We start from the raw sequence: 23607 nt of genomic DNA on the forward strand, positions 1-23607 counted from the left end.
TTTTTATTAAAAATTTTAATTAATCTAAATGTATACATTCTTTTTTTTTTTTTTTGTTATTATTTTTTTATTTTTTTTTTTTTTTTTTTTTTTTAATTTTTTTTTGTTTTTTTTTTTTAATTTAAATAATTAATTAATTTTTAAAACATATCTCAAATAAAAAATAAAAAAAAAAATAAAAATAAAAAAAAAAAAAAAAGCGCAAACGTCGTCAAAAAATTTAAAAAAAAAAAAAAAAAAAAATCTAGCTTGTTAACAATTAAAAATCAAAAAATCAAAAGAAAAAAAGAGAATAATAAAAATAATAAAATAAATTTAAAATTTTAATAATAATAAAAATAATAATAATAATATTAAAAAAAAAATCAAAAAAAAAAAAAAAAAAGAGATTACCTGTTGTTTATTTTCCATTCCCACAAAGAAATTTTTTTTTTTTTTTTTTTTTTTTTTTTTTTTTTTTTTGATTTTTTTTTTTTTTCAATTTTCAAAACAAAAAATAATTTTTTATTTTATTTTTTATTTTTTTTTTTTATTTTTTTTTTTTATTTTTTATTTTTTTTTTCTCACAAAACATTCACACAAGCCCAAATTTATAATCCAATCAACATTGACCAATAACAATCCAACAAATTTTTTTTTTTACACTGTGTGAATTATTATATTAAAAACAAAAAAATAAAATAATTTTAAAAAAAAAAAGATTTCAAATAAAAATAAAAAAAAAAAACTCTCATAATTATGTGTAGAGTTGAATAAAACAATAAAATATTTAAATAATATCTTGAATAAAAAAAAAAAAAAAAAATAAAAAAAAAAAAAAAATAAGCAACCTCAAGCTGTCAATCAATAAAAATAAAAATAATAATAATATCACTACAAATTGTACTACTAGATTAAAATAAAAATTTAATATTTTTTAAGTTTTTACATCAATTTATTTATTTATTCGGTTCAAATATATACAAAAGTTTTATTAGTAGTATATATATTTTAAAATATCTTAAAAAACATCCCTCATCACAAATCTCAAAAAAAAACTCAAAAAAAAAAAAAAACACAAAACCACACACACAATAATTGATCTTTTCTTTTTATATAAATAAATTAAATAATTCATATTGAAATGAAATATCAATTATCAATTTTGGGAGACGAGAGTCGACTTGATCCCACAACATTCAATGCATTTACGGTAAAATATCTTTTAAAATTTTTATTTTTCCATCCAAAAACATTATCTAACCGATTTTTTTTTTTTTATTTTTTTTTTTTTATTTTTTTTTTTGAAAACTTAATTTATTAGGTTTATATGGTTAATGTTACAAATTTAATGACAAATAGACAATGGAATATATATAGAAGGTACAGTCAATTTCATGAATTGGATTCTGAGGTATGTTAAAAATAATTAATATATATTTATTTATTTATTTTTTTTTTATTTTTTTTTTTAAGTTACAAATAATAATAATAATAATAATAATATTAATTATATTTTTTAAATTTATAGATAAAAAGTGCATTTCCAAAAATTAAACTACCAAAGTTACCAAAAAAATATATATTTAAAAATAGTACAAATCGAGAGTTGGTCGAAGAAAGAAAATTATTATTACAAAAATATTTAAAAGATTTAGTAAAACATGAACAAATAGAAGATAGTGATTGTTTAATTAATTGGTTAGTTCCACAAAATGAGGTATGATATTAAAATAAATTTTTTTTTTTTTTTTTTTAAAATGATATTGATTTTATTTTAAAAAATTATACTAATAACAACAAATTTTTATTATTATTATTTTTAGCCTGCATTTACATCATTAAATAATCCAGATAAAAGTGGATATTTAATTAAAGAAGGACATGTAATTAGAAGTTGGAAAAAAAGATATTTTGTATTAAAAGATGGATTAATTTATTATTTTAAACATCAATCAGATCAAGAACCTACAGGAATGATACCAGTGATTGGTAGTCAAATAAAGAGGATAGGAGAAACAGAGAGAAAGTTTTCATTTCAAATCATACCAAAGAATGAAACATTCTTTCCAACATTTTCAATACAAGCACGTGATGAACAGGATTGTAACGATTGGATTAAAGCAATTGAATTATCACAACAACATTTTCAAGATCAAGAACAATATAGAAAACAAGAGGAAGAAGAAAGACAGAAAAAAAATAATGGTGCACGTATTAAAAAATCTGGTTCTTTTGAATTTTCAACATTAACTTCTGCTTCAGCTCCAACTTCACCAGTTCAAAGTAGTTCTTCTACTTCAAATATGTTACCTTCATCTTATCAATTCTCAAGTGATGGTAGTAATAATAATAGTGTTTGTTCAAGTATTGGTGCTCTTGGTCCTAATAATTCAAATAATAATAATAATAATAATAATAATAGCTATTATTATAGCCATAGTAGTAATAATCATAATCATTATAATCATCATAATAATAATCATAATAATAGTCATCACCACCACCATCATCATAATGGATTAAATAGAGGTAGCTCACAAGTTAGTTTAAGTGTTAATACAACAAGTAGTAATAGTAGTGGATCAAGTTCATCAACATCATTATCACGTAGACATCCACCACAAAAATCAAAATCAGATTTAAATTTATCAAGTGTATTACATTCAAATATTAGAATTGGTATTGATGAATCTGATGAGCTTTACATATTAAATAATTCAATATCAAATGAAAATTTGTCATCAATGTTAGAACAACCAGGAAGTTATCAACAACCACAACATCAACAGGGTGGTGGAGGTGGTGGTGGTGGTGGAGGAGGTAATATTGTTAATAATTTACCACCACTATCGTTAACACAAAGACATATTAGTAATTTATCATCAAGATCAAATAGTAATTCAAGTGGTAGTTCAAGTGGCAGTGGTTCTTCAAGTGGTAGTGGTCCAATTGGTAGCGGTGGTGTTGGTGGTGGTCTAAATCAACCAGTTAAAACTTCATCACAACAACCTCATCATAGAAAAAGTAATAGCTCAAATAATCCAAGTTATATTAGTCATTTACATTATTTACAACCATCAAATTCATCATCATCAATATCATCATCATCATCGTCATCATCAGCATCATCAGCATCATCAGCTTCACCTTTTTCTTCACTTTTTACAACGATTAATCAATACTTTAATCCAAAATCAAATTTACCATATTCACCACCATCTTCACCAATTTTAAATGCTAATAATAATAATAATAATAATAATAATAATAATAATAATAATAATAATAATAATAATAATGATTTTAATTTAAATAATAATAATAACAATAATAATAATAATAATAATGGTAATACAGCATCAGGTAGTAGTTGCAATACAACACCAAATTTATTACCAGCACCAACAAATGTATCACCAATCCAAAATAGAGCAAGATCATCCCCAATGACTTCACTCCCTTTGCCAAATAATCTTTTAATACCAATTCCTGTTTTTTCTTTAAATGATGAATATAATAATATAAATAACAATAATAGTAATATAGAATCCAATAATAATAATAATAATAATAATAATAATAATAATAATAATAATAATAATAATAATAATAATAATAATAATAATAATAATAATAATAATAATAATAATAATAATAATAATAATAATAATAATAATAATACCACCGAACTTGTAAATAATAATATAGAATCCAATGATAATGATAATAATAATAGTAATAATAATAATAATAATAATAATAATAGTAATAATAGTTTAGATTTAATAAATAAACCATTAGTAAAAATAATAGAACCAAAGAAAAAAGAAAAGAAATCGAAATCAAAATCAAAAGTTGCTTCAATATCAGATTTTATAACAAGTAAGAAAAAAGAAAAAGATAAAGAAAAGGAAAAGGATAAAGAAAAAGAAAAAGAGAAAGAAATTGGTGGAAATATATCAACATCAACAACACCAAATAAGAAAAATGGTACATTAAGATCTAGAGCATTAACATTACCTGTAAAACCAAATGATTCAATTTTAGGTACAACCCCACATCATAATCATCAAAATAATCATCATCATCATGGTGATATTTCATCAATTAATATTATTAGAGAGAAATTTATAAGTAAAACAACTAGATTCTCATCAGATGGTAAACCAAGATTTGATATTAATCAAAAATTAGTTTCAACAAAGTTAAGTGTAGATAAGAAAATAAGGAATTTCATAGAGGTGGTTATCGATGATATCGATCATGAGGCAACGTCAGGTGGTAATTTACAAAAACAACAACATACTCAATTGATTGCAAATGATATTAAAAAACTTGCAAATACAGTTCTCAATATGAGTGTTTATGATCAAAGAGAAAAGAATACACAAATTGTTCAATCAATTCAAACTTTATTTGCAACAGCAATTTCAAATAAAGAAATGACATCATTGGTCTCAAAATTCTTATTCATATTCTCAGAATTCTCTAGAGTTGTCGATGTTTTAAATCCAGTTGAAAAGAATTTAACAAATGTAATTAATAAACAATTGCAATCACAACAGCAACAACAAAAACAAAATGAAACAACGGGAACAACGACTGGAACTGCTGGATCTTCAGTTAATCCATTATCATTTAGTAGTAATAGTATATTGGTTCAACAAAAGAGATTAAGTAGAAGTTTACAAAGTTTCAATGAAATTAATCATCATTATTCTTCATCTTATCATGAACCAATCATTTATAGTTCAAGTTTAAATCAATATAATGGTATTAATATAGGTAGTGGTACACCAACAACAACTAGTGGTGATAATACACCATTAACAAATACTGCTACCTCTTCAACTGTTAGTAGTTATAGTGAACCAAGTTTAATTTCTTCACAAAATCAATTACCACTTTCACAACAACCACAACCACAACCACAACAACAACAACAATTAAATGATAGTTCTTCATTCCCAACTAGTCCAATCTCTAGTAGAAATGATTTAATTAGTTCAAATTCTTCAATTTATGAACCACCATTATCAGATGTTGCATCACAATTAATTGAACAACAACAAGAGCAACAGCAACAACAACATCAAGAACAACCATTACAACCACAACAACAACAACAACAACAACCACAACCACAACCAATATCAACATTAGTATTTGATAAAGCAAATCAAAGATCATCATCACCAATTTTAGAAAAGAAATCAATTTTAACAGATTTATTAAAAGAAAATTATCAAAAAGAAACAACAAATAATAATGGTATTGGTAATATGATTATTTTAAGTGAATATGATAAGAAATTACAAAAACAACAATTATATCCAAATCAACATGTTATAATAACTGAAGAGATGAGAAATAAACCAGAGAGATCATTTGTTTGTAGAATTTGTGAAGATACCTATACACAAAGTCAATTGGCAAAGCATACACCATTTTGTGCACTTACAAATAAACATGATTTTAAGAATCATTCATCACATGACGAACGTTTATATTCAATATTAAATTTGGTTAAAGGTATTATTTGTGATAGTTTTGCATCACCTAATAATAGTGAACAATATTCTTATCTAATTGATGATGAGATCATCTCTCAATTGGGACAACAATTGGAATACCTATTCAATATACCCTATGGCCCTGTTGAATCTCCAAAACAATGTCAAGATGTTATCAATCGTGTTCAAGCTATAATCGATGAGAATTCAACCGATATGGCATTACATGTTTTTGGTAAAAGAATTTGTAAAATCATTGAAGAAAAGAAAGCATTGTTTGTACAATATTCTAAATTTCAAAATGCAGCACAAACAACTACAAGTAAAGGAAAGAAATGGTCAATGTGGGGCATAATACCATTCATTAAAGATATTATACCATCACCATCTTCAAAGGTTGATTCATCGTCATCGTCACAAATTTCATCACCAATTTTATCATCACCACCACCACCAATGAAACAACCACCACCACAAGTTATAGTACCACCATCTTCATTGACAACCTCATCAAATACAACCTCTATTAGTATTGCAGATTTTGAAATTATTAAACCAATTTCAAGAGGTGCATTTGGTAGAGTTTATTTAGCACAAAAGAAGAAAACTGGTGATTTATATGCTATCAAAGTCTTAAAGAAATTGGATACAATTAGAAAGAATATGGTTAATCATGTGATTGTAGAGAGAAATATTTTAGCAATGGTTCAAAATGAATTTGTTGTGAAATTATTTTATGCTTTTCAATCAACTGATAAACTTTATTTGGTTATGGAATATTTAATTGGTGGTGATTGTGCTTCATTATTACGTGCATTAGGTTGTTTCGAAGAGCATATGGCAAAACATTACATTGCAGAAACTGTATTATGTTTAGAGTATCTTCATAAATCTGCAATCGTTCATAGAGATTTAAAACCTGATAATATGTTAATCGATGGTTTAGGTCATATTAAATTAACAGATTTTGGTTTATCTAAAATTGGTATTATAGATGATAAAAAAATGGAAGATAGTGGAAATACAAATACAAATACTCATTTCAATTTTAGTACTTCTCCAACAAATACTTCAATGATGGATGATTCAAGCACCACTGGAAATCCAAATGGTAATGGTAATACAAGTTTAAATTCAAGTCAAACAAATATTTTATCACCATATCCACAAAGAAAGAATACTTTGAAAACTCCATTAAAGAAACCAGTTAAAAAAGTCGTTGGTACACCAGATTATTTAAGTCCAGAGATTCTTTTAGGTACAGGTCATGGTCAAACAGTTGATTGGTGGGCATTGGGTATTATTTTATATGAATTTTTAACAGGTTCACCACCATTTAATGATGATACACCAGAGTTAATCTTTCAACATATTTTACATCGTGATCGTGAAATGGAATGGCCAGAAGAGATTTCATCAGAGGCAAAAGATTTAATACTTAAACTTTTAAATCCAGATCCATACAAAAGATTAGGTGCTAATGGTGCTTATGAAGTTAAAACTCATCCATTCTTTGCAAATGTTAATTGGGATACTCTTATTGATCAAGAAATGGATAATATATTCTTACCAAAACCTGAAAATAATTATGATACTGATTATTTTTGGGATAGACAATCAATGTATGATGATGAAGCTGAAGATGATTTTTTAACTATAAATCAATCACAACCTCAACACCAATCTCAACATCAATCTCAACCTCAATCTCAACCTCAACCTCAATCTCAAAATTTAGGTCAAAATAATAATAACAGTGAAAGTAATAATAATAATAATAATAGTAATAGTAATGTTAGTGGTCAAAATATCAATAATAGTGTCAGCAGCAGCAGCAATAATAATGGTAGTGGTAATTTAAATAATATTTGTAATAATAGTAATGTTAATGCTAATAATAATAATTCAAATGGAAATTTAGGTAATAATAATAATAATAAAAATAATAATATTAATAATGATAATGACAAAAATAAAAATAATAATTCAAATGTCCAAAATAATAATAATAATAATAATAACAATATATTACAACAATCATCATCACCTTCTTCAACATCATCTTCACTATCAAATAGTAGTAATAATAACCATAATGGTGGTAGACAAATTAATAATAGTAAAGATAGTGACAATAGTATTGGTGGTGGTAAAAATAATTCAAAAATTGAAGATATTGAAAAAGATCCAATCACTTTTGGTAATTTCTCTTTTACCAACATCAATCACTTAAAAGATATGAATAATTTTTTCTTAAAAAATAAATCTTAATCTTTAAAAATTTTTAGTAATTTGTGGATAAAACTAAAATTTTATCCATAAATTACTATTTGTAAATTTCAAAACCAAAAAAAAAAAAAAAAAAAAAAAACTTCTTTCATTATTATTATTATTTATTTTTTTTTTTTTTTTTTTTTTTTTTTTACAAAGATATATTTTTATTTTTTATTTTTAATTTTTAATTGTTGATAATAAATACTACTATTTTATAAAAACATTTCTATGGCCAAAAAAACCATAACAATGTAATTATGAAATAGTACTAAATATTTAAAGAGGTCGAGCATGACCAACCCTAGCGTGGATATAAAAATCTAAAGCTAAAAATTCCATAAAAATTTGAATTAGCTGAGGAATGGCAGAATTGACAATAATTTGGCCAAAGGGACCCGTTTCAAGAAAATCTAAATAATCAACGACATACTTAAAACAAGGGTCAAGAGAGTTTAAGATTACACATGATTTTGGTGGTCCAAATTTTATTTTGGGGAATGGTTCTAGAAAGAGATTTGGTTGATTTAGTGTTTCTGGTAATTTTCCAATACCCTTAGTAGCTTCTCTAAGAGTTCCCGATAAACGTATGATATTGCACTCGTGTTCTTCGATTACTGGGTCAATTTGTGGTTCATTGACTAGACCTCCAAGAATTAATTCTAAATGTAGATTTTCTTGAGATGGTGGAGGTGGCGGTGGTAGTGGTGGTGGTGGTGGTGGTGGTGGTGGTGGTGGTGGTGGTGGTGGTGGTGGTGGTGGTGGTGGTGGTGGTGGTGGTGGTGGTGGTGGTGGTGGTGGTGGTGGTGGTGGCGGTGGTGGTGGTGCCGGTGGTAGTGGTGGAGGGAGCTCTATTACCATTTTTTCATTAAAATTATATTTCAAGAATAATGGACATTGTTTTGCTATGATCTTAAATAATTCGGTTTTATTTATTAAAGATCTATTTTTGCCATTTTCCATTGCTTTGCAGTTTGAATATTCATTAGATTTGTTGTGTAAATCCATTTTTTAATTGTACAAAAAAAAAAAATTCTACAGGAAAGGAATAAACTATTAAAAAAGATAATATTATTATTTTGTACTAATTTTTTCTTTTTTTTTTTTTTTTAAACAGCATTTTTTCCTTTTCACAAAATTAAACGAAAAAAAGACATGAAAAATAAAACAAAAAAAATTAAAATAGAAAGTGGAAAAAGGTGATCACCTTTTTCCAAAAAAAAATAATAAATAATTAAAAAAGACATAAACAAGACTTACATTTTATAAAAAATAATTTTTTGATGAAATTAACTATTGAAAAAACAATACCACAACGAAGGGAAAACTATAAAAAAAAAAAAAAAAAAAAAAAATTAAAAAAATTAAAAAAATTAAATAAAATTAAATGAAATTTCATTAAAAATTGTTAAATTACCTACCAACTTCAAATGATCGATTATTTGAAATATTATATTATTATATTATATTATTTTTAGTTAAAAAAAAAGATTAAAAAATGAAAAAATAACTAATTTATTAAAAAGGATTAAAAAAAAAAAAAAAAAAAAAATTTAAATCTTCTAAAAAGGAATTTGATTAAAAAAAAAAAATTAAAAAAAAAAATTTGATTAATTAAGGAAAAAAAAAAAAAAAATAAAATTTTTTTTTTTTTTTTTTTTTTTTTTTTAATTAAATATATATATACATACATAAATAAATTAAAAAATCTAAAAAAAAAAACTTATATTAATCAAAATAAAGAGAAATGAACAAAAAAAAAAAAAAAAAATAAAAAAAAAATAAAAATTTATTTAATTTAAAAAAAAAAAAAAAAAAAAAAAAACAAAAAAAAATTCTATTCTGAAGTATTCATTTTGTTTCATATTCTTTCATTGGACCAAACAATTCACCTAAATAAATTAAATAAAATTAAAAAAAAAAAAAAAAAAAAATTAATTTATTTTATTTTTTATTTATTTTATTTTGTTTTTTATTTATTGTGTAGGGAAATTATTAATATGATTTTATTTTTTAGCGTTTTATGGGGTGTGCATTTAAACGCAATGGTAAAAATATTAATTTTAATTTAAAATTTTTTTTTTTTTTTTTTTAGGGGGCCTTTCCCACATTGTTTTTTTTCGATCAAAAAAATAAAAAAAAAAAAAAAAGAAAATTGAGAAATTTTAAAAAAAAAAAATCACCCCAAAATATCGGCACCCCTTTTCGTGTAAAAACCGCGCCGGTGAATTTTTCCAAAAAAAAAAAAGAAAAAAAAAATTAATTTGGGCAAACCCGCAATTTTTTTTAAAAAAAAATTAATAATTAAATTAGCCAAATCCAAAAAAATAAATAAGGAGATTATAGATTAAATTTATTTACTTTTTTTTTTTAAAACTAAATGGTAAATTTTTTTTTTTCATTTGATATTTTAGTGATGACTTTTGTCTTGACTTTTCTAGTGTAATTTTTTTTTTTTTTTTTTATTTTCAAGATTTACTTATTAATTTTTTTATTTTTTTTTATTTTTTTCAAGATTTATTGGAAAACCCTATCACTCCTTTTATTTTTTTTTTTTAATTTTCACTCCTCTTCATTTTTCTGATAAAAATTGAACCTTTTTTTTTTATTAAATCGGATCACTCTTTGTAATTTCTCTTTTAACAACATCAATCACTTAAAAAGATATTAATAATTTTTTCTTAAAAATAAATCTTAATCTTCAAAAATTTTTAGTAGTTTGTGGATAAAACAAAAATTACTACTTTCAAAACCAAAAAAAAAAAAAAAAAAAAAAAAAGAAATTTCTTTCATTATTATAATTATTTATTTTATTTTTTTAAAGATATATTATTATTATTATTATTGTTATTATTATTACCAACAATTGACGGTTTATTTTTATATTTTTTATTTTTTTTATTTTTATTTTTAATTTTTAATGGTTGATAATAAAATACTACTATTTTATAAAAACATTTCTATGGCCAAAAAAACCATAACAATGTAATTATGAAATAGTACTAAATATTTTAAGGGAGGTCAAATATGGCCAACTCTAGCGAGAAAATAAATGTTTAAAGCTAAAAATTCTTCCAAAATTAGACATAACTCAGAGATGGCAGAATCGATAGTAATTTGGTCAATGAATTGATCATTCATTTCAAAAAATTCTAAATACCTATTGAAAGAAATAACACAATGTTGGAGAGAGTTTAAGACTGATTTTGATTTTAGTGGTCCAAATTTTATTTTGGTGAATGGTTCTAGAAAGTGTTCTGGTTGATTTAGTGGGGCTGGTAATTTTCCAATATTATTAATCACTTCTCTTAAATTACTCGATATACGTTTGATATTGCACTCGTGTTCTTCGATTACCTGGTCATTTCGTGGTTCATATGGTTCTCCAAGAGGTAATTCTAAATTTGGATTTTCTTGAGATGAAGGGGGCGGTGGTGGAGGTGGTGGTGGTGGAGCAGAAAGAGAAGGAGGAGTTTCTTGAAATGGCGACAGTGGTGTTAGTGGTAGTGGTACTGGTGGTGGTTGTACTGGTTGTTGTGGTGGTTTAGGATTTTCTTGAAGTGGTGCGGGTGGTAGAGTCATTAATGATACATGTATCAAAAACTTTGAAAAAATTGGATATTTTTTTGCTAGGGTCCTATAGATTTCAGTTTTATTTAATAAAGATCTAGTTTGGCCATTTTCGATAGCTTCAAAAATTGGACTTTCACTTGGTTCGTGGTGGAAATTCATTTTTAGTTGGGTGAAAAAAAAAAAAATAAAAAATAAAAAAAAAAAAAAAAAAAATTCTAAATGAAAGAATATTAATAATTTTGCGTATGTGTGTATAAAAAAACAATAAAATCCTTTTCACAAAAAATAAATATGAAAAATAAAACAAAAAAAATTAAAATAGAAAGTGGAAAAAGGTAATAAAAAAAAAAAAAAAAAAAAAAAAAAAAAAAAAAAATACATAAACAAGATTGCTTACATTTTATAAAAAAAATTATTTGATGAAATTTACTATTAAAACCATAATCCCACAATGAAGGGAAAACCTAAAAAAAAAAAAAAAAAAAAAAAAAAAAAAAAAAATTGAATAAATTGAATTAAATTAAATTAAAAATAAATAAAATTAAATAAAATTAAAAATTCTTAAATTACCAACCGACAAATGATCGATTATATGAAAAATTATTTTTAATTAAAAAAAAAAATAAAATGAAAAAAAAAAAAAAAATTGTCTAAAAAGGGATTTGTTTAAAAAAAAAAAAAAAAACTAATTTTGACAAAAAAAAAAAAAAAAAAAATTTACTAAAAATTTACTAGGTTAAATAGTAATTTGGTTAAAAAAAAAAAACCTAAAAAAAAAAAAAAAATATTTTGTGATTAAAAAGGAAAAAAAAAAAAATTTTTTTTTTTTTTTTTTTTTTTTTTTTTTTTTTTTTTTTTTTTTGATTGAATTCTATATACACAAATAAATTAATTATCTAAACCTACCTAAATAAAAAAATAAAATGTGAAATGGCCAAAAAAAAAAAAAAAAAAAAAAAAATCATTAATATAAAAAAAACAAAAAAAAATTAATAACAAAAATAAAAAAAAAAAAATTAAAAAAAAAAAAAAAAAAAAACAATAAAATTTCAAATTAAATTATTGAACAAAAATAACTTATTTTATAAATATTTTTTTATATTGGGACAAACAATTCACTAAAAAAAATAAAAAAAACAATTAAAAAAAAAAAAAAAATAAAATCTCAATTTTTTTTAATTATTTTTTATTTTTAATTTTTTTTTATTTATATGTTTTTATTTAAATAATAAAATTCTTTATTGGCTAGTGAAAATAAATATTAAAAATACAATGATATAATATTTTTAGTCTTTATATATAGGGGGCGAATCCCACACAGATTCAATCGGTTCAAAAAAAAAAAAAAAATAAAAAAAAAAAAATAAAAAAAATTAATTTTAAAAAAAAAAAAATCACCCCCAAAATATCGAAACCCCTTTTTCCACGAACCACGCCAGCACCTGTTTTTTTTTAAAATTTTTTAAATTCCATTACGATTTTTTTTTTTTAAATAAAATTAATTTTGAAAATAATAAAAAATAAATTAGCCCAATCCATAAAAATTAATAAAGAAATTATAGATTAAATAAATTTATTTGGTTTTATATTTTTTCAAATTAATAACAAACCTAAAAAACTATGATGTGGTAATTTTTTTTTTTTTTTTCTTTGTCGATGACTTTTGGCTTTAGTGTAATAAAGAAATAATTTATTATTTTAAAAATACTAAAAATAAAATTAGATTTATTTTTAAAAGTAATAAATAAAATAAAAAAGAATTTATAAATTTTTTTTTTCAAGATTTTTTGAAAACCCCATCACTCATTTTTAATTTTTTTTTTTATTTTTTTTTAAATTTTCCCTCCTTTTTTTTTTCTTATAAAAATTGAACTTTTTTTTTTTATTAAATTTTTATTTTTTATTTTTTTGTTTTTTATTTTTTTTTTTTTTTTTTTTTTTTTTTTTTTTTTTTATTATTTTATTATTTTATTTTTTTAATTTTGTTAAATATGTCAAAAAAAACAAATATAAATACAAACACCAAAATAAATAATTTTTTTCAAACAAAAACAAATAACGCCAACGTCGTAAATGAAAAAGGTTATATAGAGGATGACAATGAAATAATAGATATTAATGATTTTGAAGAAGACCAAAATTTATATAAGATTCAAAACAAAAGCAATGGGAACAATTCTATTAACAACAACAACAATAATAAAAATACACCCACAAAACCAAATCTAAACCTCACACCAACCAAAAGTCACACTATTTCATTCCCAACGAGACCAAAACTACCTTCATTTACACAACCTAATAATAATAATAATAATAATAATAATAATAATAATAATAATAATATTAATAATAATAATAATAATAATAATAATAATAATAATAATAATAATAATAATAATAATAATAATAATAACAATAGTAGCACTAATGTTAAACCAACAACCACAACCACAACTACAACTACAATTAATAATAATAATAATAATAATAATAATAATAATATTAATAATAATAATATTGATTTAAAAAATAAGTATAGTTTTTTAACAAATTTTAAAAAGAAAAGTTTTGCACCACTATCAGAGCAAATGAGACCAACAGAATTGAGTGATTTTATTGGACAAGAAAGTTTATTGGTTGGTGATCCAATTGTTAAAAAGTTATTTCAATCACCAGAATTGCCTTCATTTATACTTTATGGTCCACCTGGTTGTGGTAAAACTACATTGGCACAAATAGTAGCATCCAAATCAAATTACAATATAAATGCATTATCAGCAGTTGGTTCAGGTGTTAAAGATATTAAAGAAGTAATTGATAAAGCAAGAAATACATTACAATTTGGTAAAAAAACAATTTTATTCATTGATGAAGTAATTATTAAAATATTGTCAAATATAAATAATAAATAATAAATAAATAATTAATAATTAACTTTTTATTTTATTTTTTAAAATTTAGATTCATAGATATAATAAATTACAACAGGATGTATTATTACCAGCAATTGAAAGTGGTATTATAATATTAATTGGTGCAACTACAGAGAACCCATCATTTGAATTGAATGGTGCATTATTAAGTAGATGCAAAGTATTTAAGATGGAGAAATTAACAAAAGAGAATTTGGAGACATTAATAAAGAGAACATTGGAAGTTACACCATTGTTAATGGATAGACGTTTGATAATGGATGAAGATGCAATAAAATCTTTGGCAGAGATTGCAGATGGTGATGCTCGTGTAGCTATAAATGTTTTGGATATGGCAATCAAGGCTAATAAAGAAGAACAAACCTATAAGGAGAGAATGGAGGAAAAGCATTCTACCAGTGGAATAGTTCGTGATATAGTTTTAACAAAAAAGCAAATGGGTTCTCTACTACAGAGAACGAGTCTTATTTACGACAAGGGTGGTGACGCTTTCTATGAATTAATCAGTGCATTACATAAGAGTGTTCGTGGTAGTGACGCAAATGCAACTGCTTATTGGGTAATTAGAATGTTGGAAAGTGGTTGTGAACCACTTTATATTGTACGTAGAATGGTTAGAATGGCAAGTGAAGATATTGGTTTGGCCGACAATTCTGCACTGCCATTGGCAATAGCCGCTTATCAAGCCGTTCATTTCGTTGGTATGCCAGAGTGCACCAATGCAATACTTCAATGTGCAGTATATTTAGCAAATGCTGCCAAATCAAATTCCTGTGATCATTGGTATGCTCACACTAGAGAGTACTTGGAAAAACATGAAGGTCCACCTGTACCTATTCATCTACGTAATGCTCCAACTAAAATGATGAAAGACTGGGGTTATGGTGCCGATTATCAATATAATCATGCATTTGATGATCAATCACAAGTTACTCAAATTTATCTTCCAGAACCAATTAAAAATGAAAAGTTTTTTGAATATAAATTAACCTGTCCTTCTGTTAAGGATAGACAACAATCTCAGGACCAAACACAACGTTCATCTCAACAGCAACAGCAACAGCAGACTCAACCACAACAACAGACTCAACCACAACAACAGACTCAACAACAGATTCAACAACAACTTGAACAATTAAAACAAATTCAACAACAACTTGAACAACAGGTTCAGCAACAAATTCAACAACAATCGTCACAGTCACCATCACAACAATCACAACTACAAGAACTACAACAAATACAGCAACAACTACAACAAATTCAACAGACAAACAGTCAGATCAACAATAAGAATAACGATAGTAATATAATTAAAAAGAATGTAAATAATAGTTTGGATTTAAATCCAACTTTACCAAAGAAACAAAAAATGATCATACCATCCATATTAGATAACAGTAATAATAATAATAATAATAATAATATTAATAAATCGCCAACACCTATAAAGAAAGCAAATATATCGCACAATCAACTTGATAGTTCAATCAATACATCTGCTATAACCATTGACGATAGTAGTGAGTGTGATATTAATTTTGATGATGATTTTGATATGGCATCAGTATCTTCAACAACTATGATATCTAATATCCCTGTTGGAGCAAATGTTGCAGGGGCAACTGAAGCAGAAACTGAAACAAAGGCAATCTCTTCAACAGATACAAAAGAAAGTGTATCAATAAATGATAGTGATAAAGATTTGACCACAACACATAAAAATGAACAGGACCAAAACAATCCACCTGATCCTATCAGTCTTGATTTTTAGTAAAAAATCAAAGATAAAGACAAAATTAAAAAAAAAAAAAAAAAAAAAAAAAAAAATCAAATTTAATTATTTGTTTATTTATACAACAAAACTCCTTTATTAATTTTTTGTCGAATTGTTTAATAAAATAAATAAAGGTTAAACCTAATGTCAATAACATGTTTTATAATATTCATTAACTTTGATTTTTTCACTTGTTTTTACTTGACAAAAACCTTTTTAACATTTGTTCTCTTAGCAGTAATTCTTTTTCTTTTAATTCCTTATCAGTATCTTTCTCTTCTTCTTTTTCCTTTCCATCATTTTTCTCTTTTATTACCCATACTTTTTGGTCATGATAAAGTTGATTGGGATTTACCACTAAACTTGGGATATGAACAGGTTTTGTTGAGAGATCATTATGATTATAAATATTCTCTTTATACTGCCATGGCATTAAATACATATCATCTTTACTTGTACTATTAAATTGGTTGTTTTCTTCTTTATCTTTTTGTTGTATTATTCGTTGTCGTTTATATTTATTAGTTAAAATTAATTTAAATTTATCTAACCAATTTGAGAGATCAATAATTTTTGAGTCAATCTTTTCAATTGTTATTTCATTTTCACTCTTTAATTTTTCTTCAAATTCAATTCTTTCTAATAATTCTTGTTCGTATAAGATTTTTTCATTTTCATAATCAATTTCTAATTGTTTGATTTCATCCAATTCTTGTTGAACTTTTTGTCTTTTTAATTGTTTTTTCAATTGTTTTCTTTCTTGTTTTCTTTCTTGTTTTTCTTTTTCTTTAAATTGTTGTTCTTTTAATTTCTCATTTTCAATTTCAATCATTTTCAATCTCATTTCTTCCTCGATTGCAATTAATTGATTCTTTACTTTTAATTTCATATCTTGTTCAATCTTTTCTTTTCTTTGTCTTTCAATCTCTTCATTCTTTATTTTTTTATCATTTTCAATGATTATCTTTTCTTTTCTTTCTTTTTCTCTTTTTAATAAAAGTTCCTTTTCAAATTTCCTTTTTCTAATATTTTCAAATGAAAAATAATTATTTTCATCAATTAAAATTTCATAATCTATTATTGAAATTATATTATTATTATTATTATTTGATAAGCTTTCACTATAAATTAATTTTTTATTTATCATTTCATAAAAACATAATTTACAATCATTAATATTTTGAAATTGTAAAATTAGATTTATTGAAATTAAATCATCTTTTAAAATTTCAAAATTTCTATTTATTAAAAAAAAAATATAAATTTAAAGTTAATTTTATTTATTTATTTATTTATTTATTTATTTATTTATTTATTTATTTTATTTTTTATTTTAAAAGAATATTATACATACTTTATATCACCAAAATAGCTGAAAATAGATTTAATGTAATCTCCATTATTAAATATTAATTTTGGTAAATTATTAATTATTACTGTATCATTTATTTTATTAGAATTTAAATTTAAATTTATTTTATTATTATTATTATTATTATTATTATTATTATTATTATTATTATTATTATTATTATTATTATTATTATTATTATTATTATTATTTTTAACAATTAATTTAAATTTTAAATTATTTCCATTGAATTGAATAGTTTTATTATTTAATATATTAATTGTTATATCATTGTTTATTGATTTAATATCAATCTTGAATTTATATATATAATCTTCACTTTGTTTATTGTTTGTTTTAGGTTTTAATAAAGTTATATTTGCAGGTGGTAGTGGTAGTTGATCTTCAATGTTATTCTTTAAAATTGATAAAATTTTCTCTTTAACATCAAACGATGTTGGTATATTGTTTATATTTGAGTTTATTTCACCATCGTTCAGCTTAAATGAAACTTCTAAACTTTTAATGGATAATAGTATTAAATTTTTATTTATTTGTATTTCATTATAATTCATTTGTAAAAATAAAAAAAAAATTAAAAAAAATCTGAAAAAAAAAAAGTGAAAAAAATAAAAAAAAAATAAAAAAAATAAAAAAAAACAAAAGAAATTTCTTTAAATGGTTTTTTAAAAAGGAAATGTCGTTTTGGGTTTTAAAAAAAAATATTTGGAATTAAAAAAAAAAAGATTTTGAAAAATGAAAAAAAAAAATAATTAAAAAATAAATAAATTTTATTTATACAAAATTGAGGGATCATGATTAATGTTTTTTTTATCTGAACAATTTTAAATAAAAAAAAAAAACAAAGGAATTTTATTTTGACTTTGTTAAAAGGTAATTTTTTTATTTTTAATATTATTTTCCAAAATACAGGGGTAATTTAATTTAATTTTTTTTAATTATTTTTTTTTTTTTTCTTTTTTCAGAATTTTAAATAAAAGGGGTAAAGGAAAATTCATTGTTTTTTTTTTTTTTTTTCTTTTAATTTTATTTACGAATATTAATATATATATATGGTTTTTCTATTTTTAAAATTACTTCAATAATACTTTCCAATTTTTAAATATCAAAAAAAATAAAAAATAAAAAAAATAAAAAAATAAAAAAAATAAAAAAATAAAAATAAAAAAAATTAAATAATTTAATAATAAAAAAATGAATAATAATTTAAAAAAATTATTAAGTAAAATGGAAATTTATAATAATTTTAAAATTGAAGAGAAAGATCAAGAAATTAAAATTAAAAATAATAATAAAAATAATAATAATAATAATAATAAAAATAATAATGATGATGAATGGTTTTGGAATGTAATTCATAATAAATTTTTATTTAATAAAATAATTCAACATTTAAAAAATAATGATGGTAATGATGATGATTATGATGATTATGATGAAGATTATAAAGATAATGAAGATGCAGAACCAAAAGGTGAAAAATCAATTGAAGATATTAATTATTTAAATAATTTTAAAGATATTTCATCATTAGAATTAATAATTGAAAAGAAACAATGGAATATTTTAAAAGATAAAATTAAAAATAATCAATTTATTAGAATGGAGAAATCATCATTAAATATTTTATATAGTATTTGTAAAGATAAAGAAATTTTTAAATCATTATATAATAATTCATGTTTATCAATGGAAATTGTGGATCCAGTATTTTATTCTGCAAAAAATAATAATTTAATATCATTACAATTATTCATTGAAGAATTTAATTTACCAATTTATCCATCAACTTTAGAATTTGCGATTATCAATTCATCATTAAAAACCATACAATTCCTAATAGAATCAATTTTAAATAGAAATTTATCAATTGATAGCTCATTTAAAGAGAGATCTTTAATTTGTAGTTTTAAAAATTATAGTAATAATTTGAAATCAGATTCAGTAATTACAGAATATTTATTGGAAAATAAAGAATTACTATTAGCAAATTCAATTGATATTATTAAAATTCCAATTGAAAAATGTTTAAAATTAAAAAAATTAAAAACTAAACAATTGTTATTTAATTATGGTTTCATTGATTTTAATCATTCAATACCAATTTTAAAAGAATGGTTAATTACAAACTATAATGTATTGTCAATATTGGATTTATGCTTTTCAATTAATATTTTATTAAATTGTGATAAGCAATGTGTTGATCTTAAGAATGCACCACAATTCTCAAAAGTGATAGAATCTATTAGAGAAAGGGTTGAACAAGGTCCAATTACAGATGACGAACATTCAAATTTTAATTTACTATTAAAAGGACGTTTAATTCAGTTAATTAGAGTTGACGAATTATTTTTAAAATTTTTAAATGAATTTGGTTTTGAAAAAGGTGTTCATTCATTAGCTTATTGTCCAATGGTAATGGTTTATCAATATACTTTTCAATCATTTAATATTCATGGATTAACACATTTATCTCATACACAAACTGATGTTCCTCATCCTCAATCGAATCCACATTTTAAACCAAATATGTCAACTTTAACTGACCCAAAGAGAATATTAAATTTTATTAAATTTTATTTCAGTTCACAAAATAAGGTTATTTATAATGGTTGGGAAGAGATATCAAAATTTTGTTTGTTAAATTGTAGTATTGAGATTTTAAATGAAATTATCGCAATCGAAGGATACCCAATTAAATCATTTCTAATTCCAGATATACAATTTAAACAATTCTCAAAATATCAATGGTTTATTGAGAGTATTGTTGTACCATTTGGTTTGAAGTTACATAAAATGGCAATGTACAATTCTTATTTTCAAACTAATCAAGTTTCAAAAGATTATTATTATAGAGAAATTGATGAAAAGGTATTAATATCAATTGAAAAATGTAATGAAATTGATTTCATTGATTATTACAGAAACTATTTCCAATTGGGTAATGATAACGTTTCAAATATTAAATATAAGAAATTAATTGGTGGTAATGGATTCTTTACAATTATCAACTCAATTGAGTGTGCACGTTATTGTTGTGAAAAATTTAAAACTATTCCAAAAGATTTAATTTATTATAATTTAATTGTAAAAACAATTTTAACATCAAATATAAATAAAATGAAATCTATAGACACCTATGATAATTGTTCATTAAATTATTTTAAAGGTTATTTCAATTTAAATTGTGGTTCAATTGGTACTGAAAATATTATAAAATTATTCAATTATTTAAATTCATCAGGATTTAAATCATTTTCAAAAATATGTGGTCTATATTACTTATTATATAGTTTAATAAAATCATATAGTATATCATATGATAATAGTAATAATAATAATCGTCATCATGATAATAATAACAATAATTCATTTGATATAGTTTATAAGATTTTTTCAAATTTATCAATTAATCAATTTCCAAAATGTTTTATGGATTTATTTATAACATTATGTTTTTCAAAATATCAAAGAGATTTAGAATTGGCTAAATTAATAATTGAAAAATTGGATTTTGATAATGTTTTAACAGTTTATCAATTTACAGATTTAAAATTCAAATTTCATAAATATTTAATAGAACAAAGTTATAGTGTTGATGATAGAAGAGAAGATGAACAATATGATATCATTTTATCAATAATTCAAATACTATTTGAAAAGGTTTCAGATGAAAATCAAAAGAATTTTCATGCACTTTATCAACATTTATATAATATTGCATTATCTTGTAAAGTGACATCATTGGATAAAATCAAAGTTTTACATAATCTTTATAATTCAAAATCAATACCTTTAAAAATCGGATTCTATCATTCATTCTTTTATTTAGATATCAAAAATACAAAATTAGGTAGATATTATTTATTCATTAGGGTTGATGGTTTAGAGAATGATACATTCGAGCATGGTATGGGATATAATGGTGATATCATTCCTTATTTTTCATTAGATGTTGAATTATGTTTTGATTACATTTGTAATAATTCATATAAGGATATATTCTATTTGTTAAGAACTGTAATTATGGTCCAACCATTACCAGGATATAATGGCAGTGATTATTTAAATGGTACTAAAAAATGTACAATCAATTTAATTAGTACACGTGGTAAAGTAAATCCTTCAAATGAATATTCATATGATGATAAATCATTTTGTGATCAAAAACAAGAAGAGATTCTATACAGTTTAAATCAAGATATCGAATATTTATCAACATTTTCTCAATATAATTTAGTAATTAGATTATTAAAAGACTCTATGGAAGCTAGTGAAATCGATTCAGAAACTTTAAAAGACCGTACTAAATCGTTCTTAATTTGTGGTATCGATTGTAAATCGTTAAGGAAAATTATTAATCTTGGTATTAAAGGTTTGGATTTTGAATTATTGGAACAATCATTCTATGAATTACGTTTAGACTTAATCGAATGTATTATGAATAATTATAGTGACTCAATTTTAAAATCTGGTAAAAGATTAAAAAATGATAAACATTTCCTTTTTCAATCAAATCATTTAGATATCATTGGATTCATATTTGAAAATTATATTCAATTAATGCCAGAATTTGATTTAACTTGGTTTGAAATATCATTTGAAAATGGTTTAATAGAAATGTGTTTATTAATTTTAATGTTTTATCCACAACAACAAATCATTATAACAAATGACCTTTTAGAAAAAACAATTCAAAACAAAAATATTAATATTGTTAAATATTTTTATAATAATTATCCATCATTTAAATATTTAAAATTAAATATTCAATCACTAATTAAAAAATATTATTTTTTAGATTATAAATATTTTGATTGGATTTTAAATTAAAATAAAATCAAAAAAAAATAATAAATTAATAAATAAATAAATAAATAAAAATTATTAATCTATTAAATATATATATATATATATATATATGTTTTATTATTATTTTTTTTTTTTTTTTTTTTATATATATATTATGTTATTGAAATAATAATATTTAAAGATGTTTACCACCAGTAACTGGGAAAATATCACCAGTACAATAGGTTGAATCACATGATGCTAAAAAGACATACATTGGTGCTACTTCAGAAGGTTGACCAGCACGACCCATTGGAGTATTTTTACCAAAAGTTGAAAGTTTGTCTTGTGGATAGCCACCAGAGATTTCAATTGGGGTCCAGACTGGTCCTGGTGCAACAGAGTTTACTCTAATACCTCTGTGTGCAACTTGTTTGGATAAACTTTGAGTGAATGATACAATTGCACCCTTTGAAGTTGCATAATCCAAAAGGAATGGTGAACCACTGAATGCCTCAATTGATGTGGTTGTAGTGATTGTTGAGCCCTTTGAAAGATGTGGTAAAGCAGCCTTTACAATATGGAACATTGAGAATACATTTACTTGGAAAGTTTCCATTAATTGCTCTGTGGTGATTTCAGTTATACAATTCTTGGCACATTGTTTACCAGCTACCAAAACCAATGTATCCAATCCTCCTAATCTATTCTTGGTTTCTTCAACTAAATCTTTACAGAATTTTTCACATGTCAAATCACCTTGAATCATTTCAAATTTGCCACCACATGTAGTTGTACCACCACCACTGCCACCACCTGATGTGTTTTTAATCTCTTTCTCTAATAAACATTTGAGAGAATCAGCATCTTTCTTTTCACTTGGTAAATAAGAGATACAAACATCAGCACCTTCACGGAACATTGCAATGGTAACTGCTCTACCAATACCACTATCACCCCCAGTGACTAATACTCTTCTACCTCTTAAACGATTATTACCTTTATAGGTTTCTTCACCACCTAAAAATAATATTAAATTTAAATTTAAATTTTAGTTAATAAATAAATAAAAAAAAAAATAAAAAATTATTATTATAATTACACATACAATCTGGTACTGGATTCATTTCACTTTGAACCCCTGGTACATCTTGTTGTTGTTTTTGGAATGTTCCTTCCTTTGTTTCCATTTTTTTTTTTTTTTTTTTTTTTCTTTTTAAATAATAAAATATATTTGAATGGCTTTCTTTTAATTATTATTTACAAAAAAAGAAAAAAAAAAGAAAAGAAAAGAAACTTTTTTTTTCTTTTTATACAAAAAAGAAATTACATAACCAGATTAAAAAAAAAAAAAAATAATAAAAATAAAAAAATTTTATTTCCATTTGTGTT

The 23607-nt window shown here is 22.6% G+C and overlaps 9 protein-coding genes across 9 annotated transcripts; 4 read left to right on the plus strand and 5 right to left on the minus strand.

Annotated features, from left to right (window-relative positions):
* Positions 1 to 1123: 1123 nt before the first annotated feature.
* On the plus strand, positions 1124 to 7766 carry DDB_G0272282 (protein serine/threonine kinase; the record flags this gene model as incomplete). The annotated part of the gene is made up of 4 exons (XM_640154.1): positions 1124 to 1192; positions 1304 to 1393; positions 1511 to 1699; positions 1806 to 7766. The coding sequence occupies 4 exons, from the start codon at positions 1124 to 1126 to the stop codon at positions 7764 to 7766; spliced, it is 6309 nt and encodes a 2102-aa protein (XP_645246.1).
* A 279-nt stretch (positions 7767 to 8045) lies between these two features.
* DDB_G0272436 (hypothetical protein) lies at positions 8046 to 8774 on the minus strand (the record flags this gene model as incomplete). Its single annotated transcript, XM_640155.1, has 1 exon — positions 8046 to 8774. The coding sequence occupies one exon, from the start codon at positions 8772 to 8774 to the stop codon at positions 8046 to 8048; it is 729 nt and encodes a 242-aa protein (XP_645247.1).
* A 122-nt stretch (positions 8775 to 8896) lies between these two features.
* On the minus strand, positions 8897 to 9631 carry DDB_G0272284 (hypothetical protein; the record flags this gene model as incomplete). The annotated part of the gene is made up of 4 exons (XM_640156.1): positions 8897 to 9021; positions 9061 to 9093; positions 9458 to 9488; positions 9593 to 9631. The coding sequence occupies 4 exons, from the start codon at positions 9629 to 9631 to the stop codon at positions 8897 to 8899; spliced, it is 228 nt and encodes a 75-aa protein (XP_645248.1).
* Positions 9632 to 9811: 180 nt separating this feature from the next.
* On the plus strand, positions 9812 to 10029 carry DDB_G0272286 (hypothetical protein; the record flags this gene model as incomplete). The annotated part of the gene is made up of 2 exons (XM_640157.1): positions 9812 to 9814; positions 9862 to 10029. 2 exons carry the CDS (start codon positions 9812 to 9814, stop codon positions 10027 to 10029), a joined length of 171 nt encoding a protein of 56 aa, XP_645249.1.
* A 758-nt stretch (positions 10030 to 10787) lies between these two features.
* Positions 10788 to 11498, minus strand: DDB_G0272160 (hypothetical protein; the record flags this gene model as incomplete). The annotated part of the gene is made up of 1 exon (XM_640158.1): positions 10788 to 11498. One exon carries the CDS (start codon positions 11496 to 11498, stop codon positions 10788 to 10790), a length of 711 nt encoding a protein of 236 aa, XP_645250.1.
* Positions 11499 to 13330: 1832 nt separating this feature from the next.
* DDB_G0272158 (hypothetical protein) lies at positions 13331 to 16049 on the plus strand (the record flags this gene model as incomplete). The annotated part of the gene is made up of 2 exons (XM_640159.1): positions 13331 to 14215; positions 14304 to 16049. 2 exons carry the CDS (start codon positions 13331 to 13333, stop codon positions 16047 to 16049), a joined length of 2631 nt encoding a protein of 876 aa, XP_645251.1.
* Positions 16050 to 16239: 190 nt separating this feature from the next.
* DDB_G0272156 (hypothetical protein) lies at positions 16240 to 17978 on the minus strand (the record flags this gene model as incomplete). Its single annotated transcript, XM_640160.1, has 2 exons — positions 16240 to 17290; positions 17407 to 17978. The coding sequence occupies 2 exons, from the start codon at positions 17976 to 17978 to the stop codon at positions 16240 to 16242; spliced, it is 1623 nt and encodes a 540-aa protein (XP_645252.1).
* A 640-nt stretch (positions 17979 to 18618) lies between these two features.
* DDB_G0272438 (hypothetical protein) lies at positions 18619 to 22257 on the plus strand (the record flags this gene model as incomplete). The annotated part of the gene is made up of 1 exon (XM_640161.1): positions 18619 to 22257. The coding sequence occupies one exon, from the start codon at positions 18619 to 18621 to the stop codon at positions 22255 to 22257; it is 3639 nt and encodes a 1212-aa protein (XP_645253.1).
* A 154-nt stretch (positions 22258 to 22411) lies between these two features.
* On the minus strand, positions 22412 to 23405 carry DDB_G0272154 (short-chain dehydrogenase/reductase family protein; the record flags this gene model as incomplete). Its single annotated transcript, XM_640162.1, has 2 exons — positions 22412 to 23235; positions 23324 to 23405. The coding sequence occupies 2 exons, from the start codon at positions 23403 to 23405 to the stop codon at positions 22412 to 22414; spliced, it is 906 nt and encodes a 301-aa protein (XP_645254.1).
* Between the last annotated feature and the right edge of the window lie 202 nt (positions 23406 to 23607).

Source organism: Dictyostelium discoideum (assembly GCF_000004695.1).
Source record: "Dictyostelium discoideum AX4 chromosome 2 chromosome, whole genome shotgun sequence".
NCBI classification, from domain to species: Eukaryota; Evosea; class Eumycetozoa; order Dictyosteliales; family Dictyosteliaceae; genus Dictyostelium; species Dictyostelium discoideum.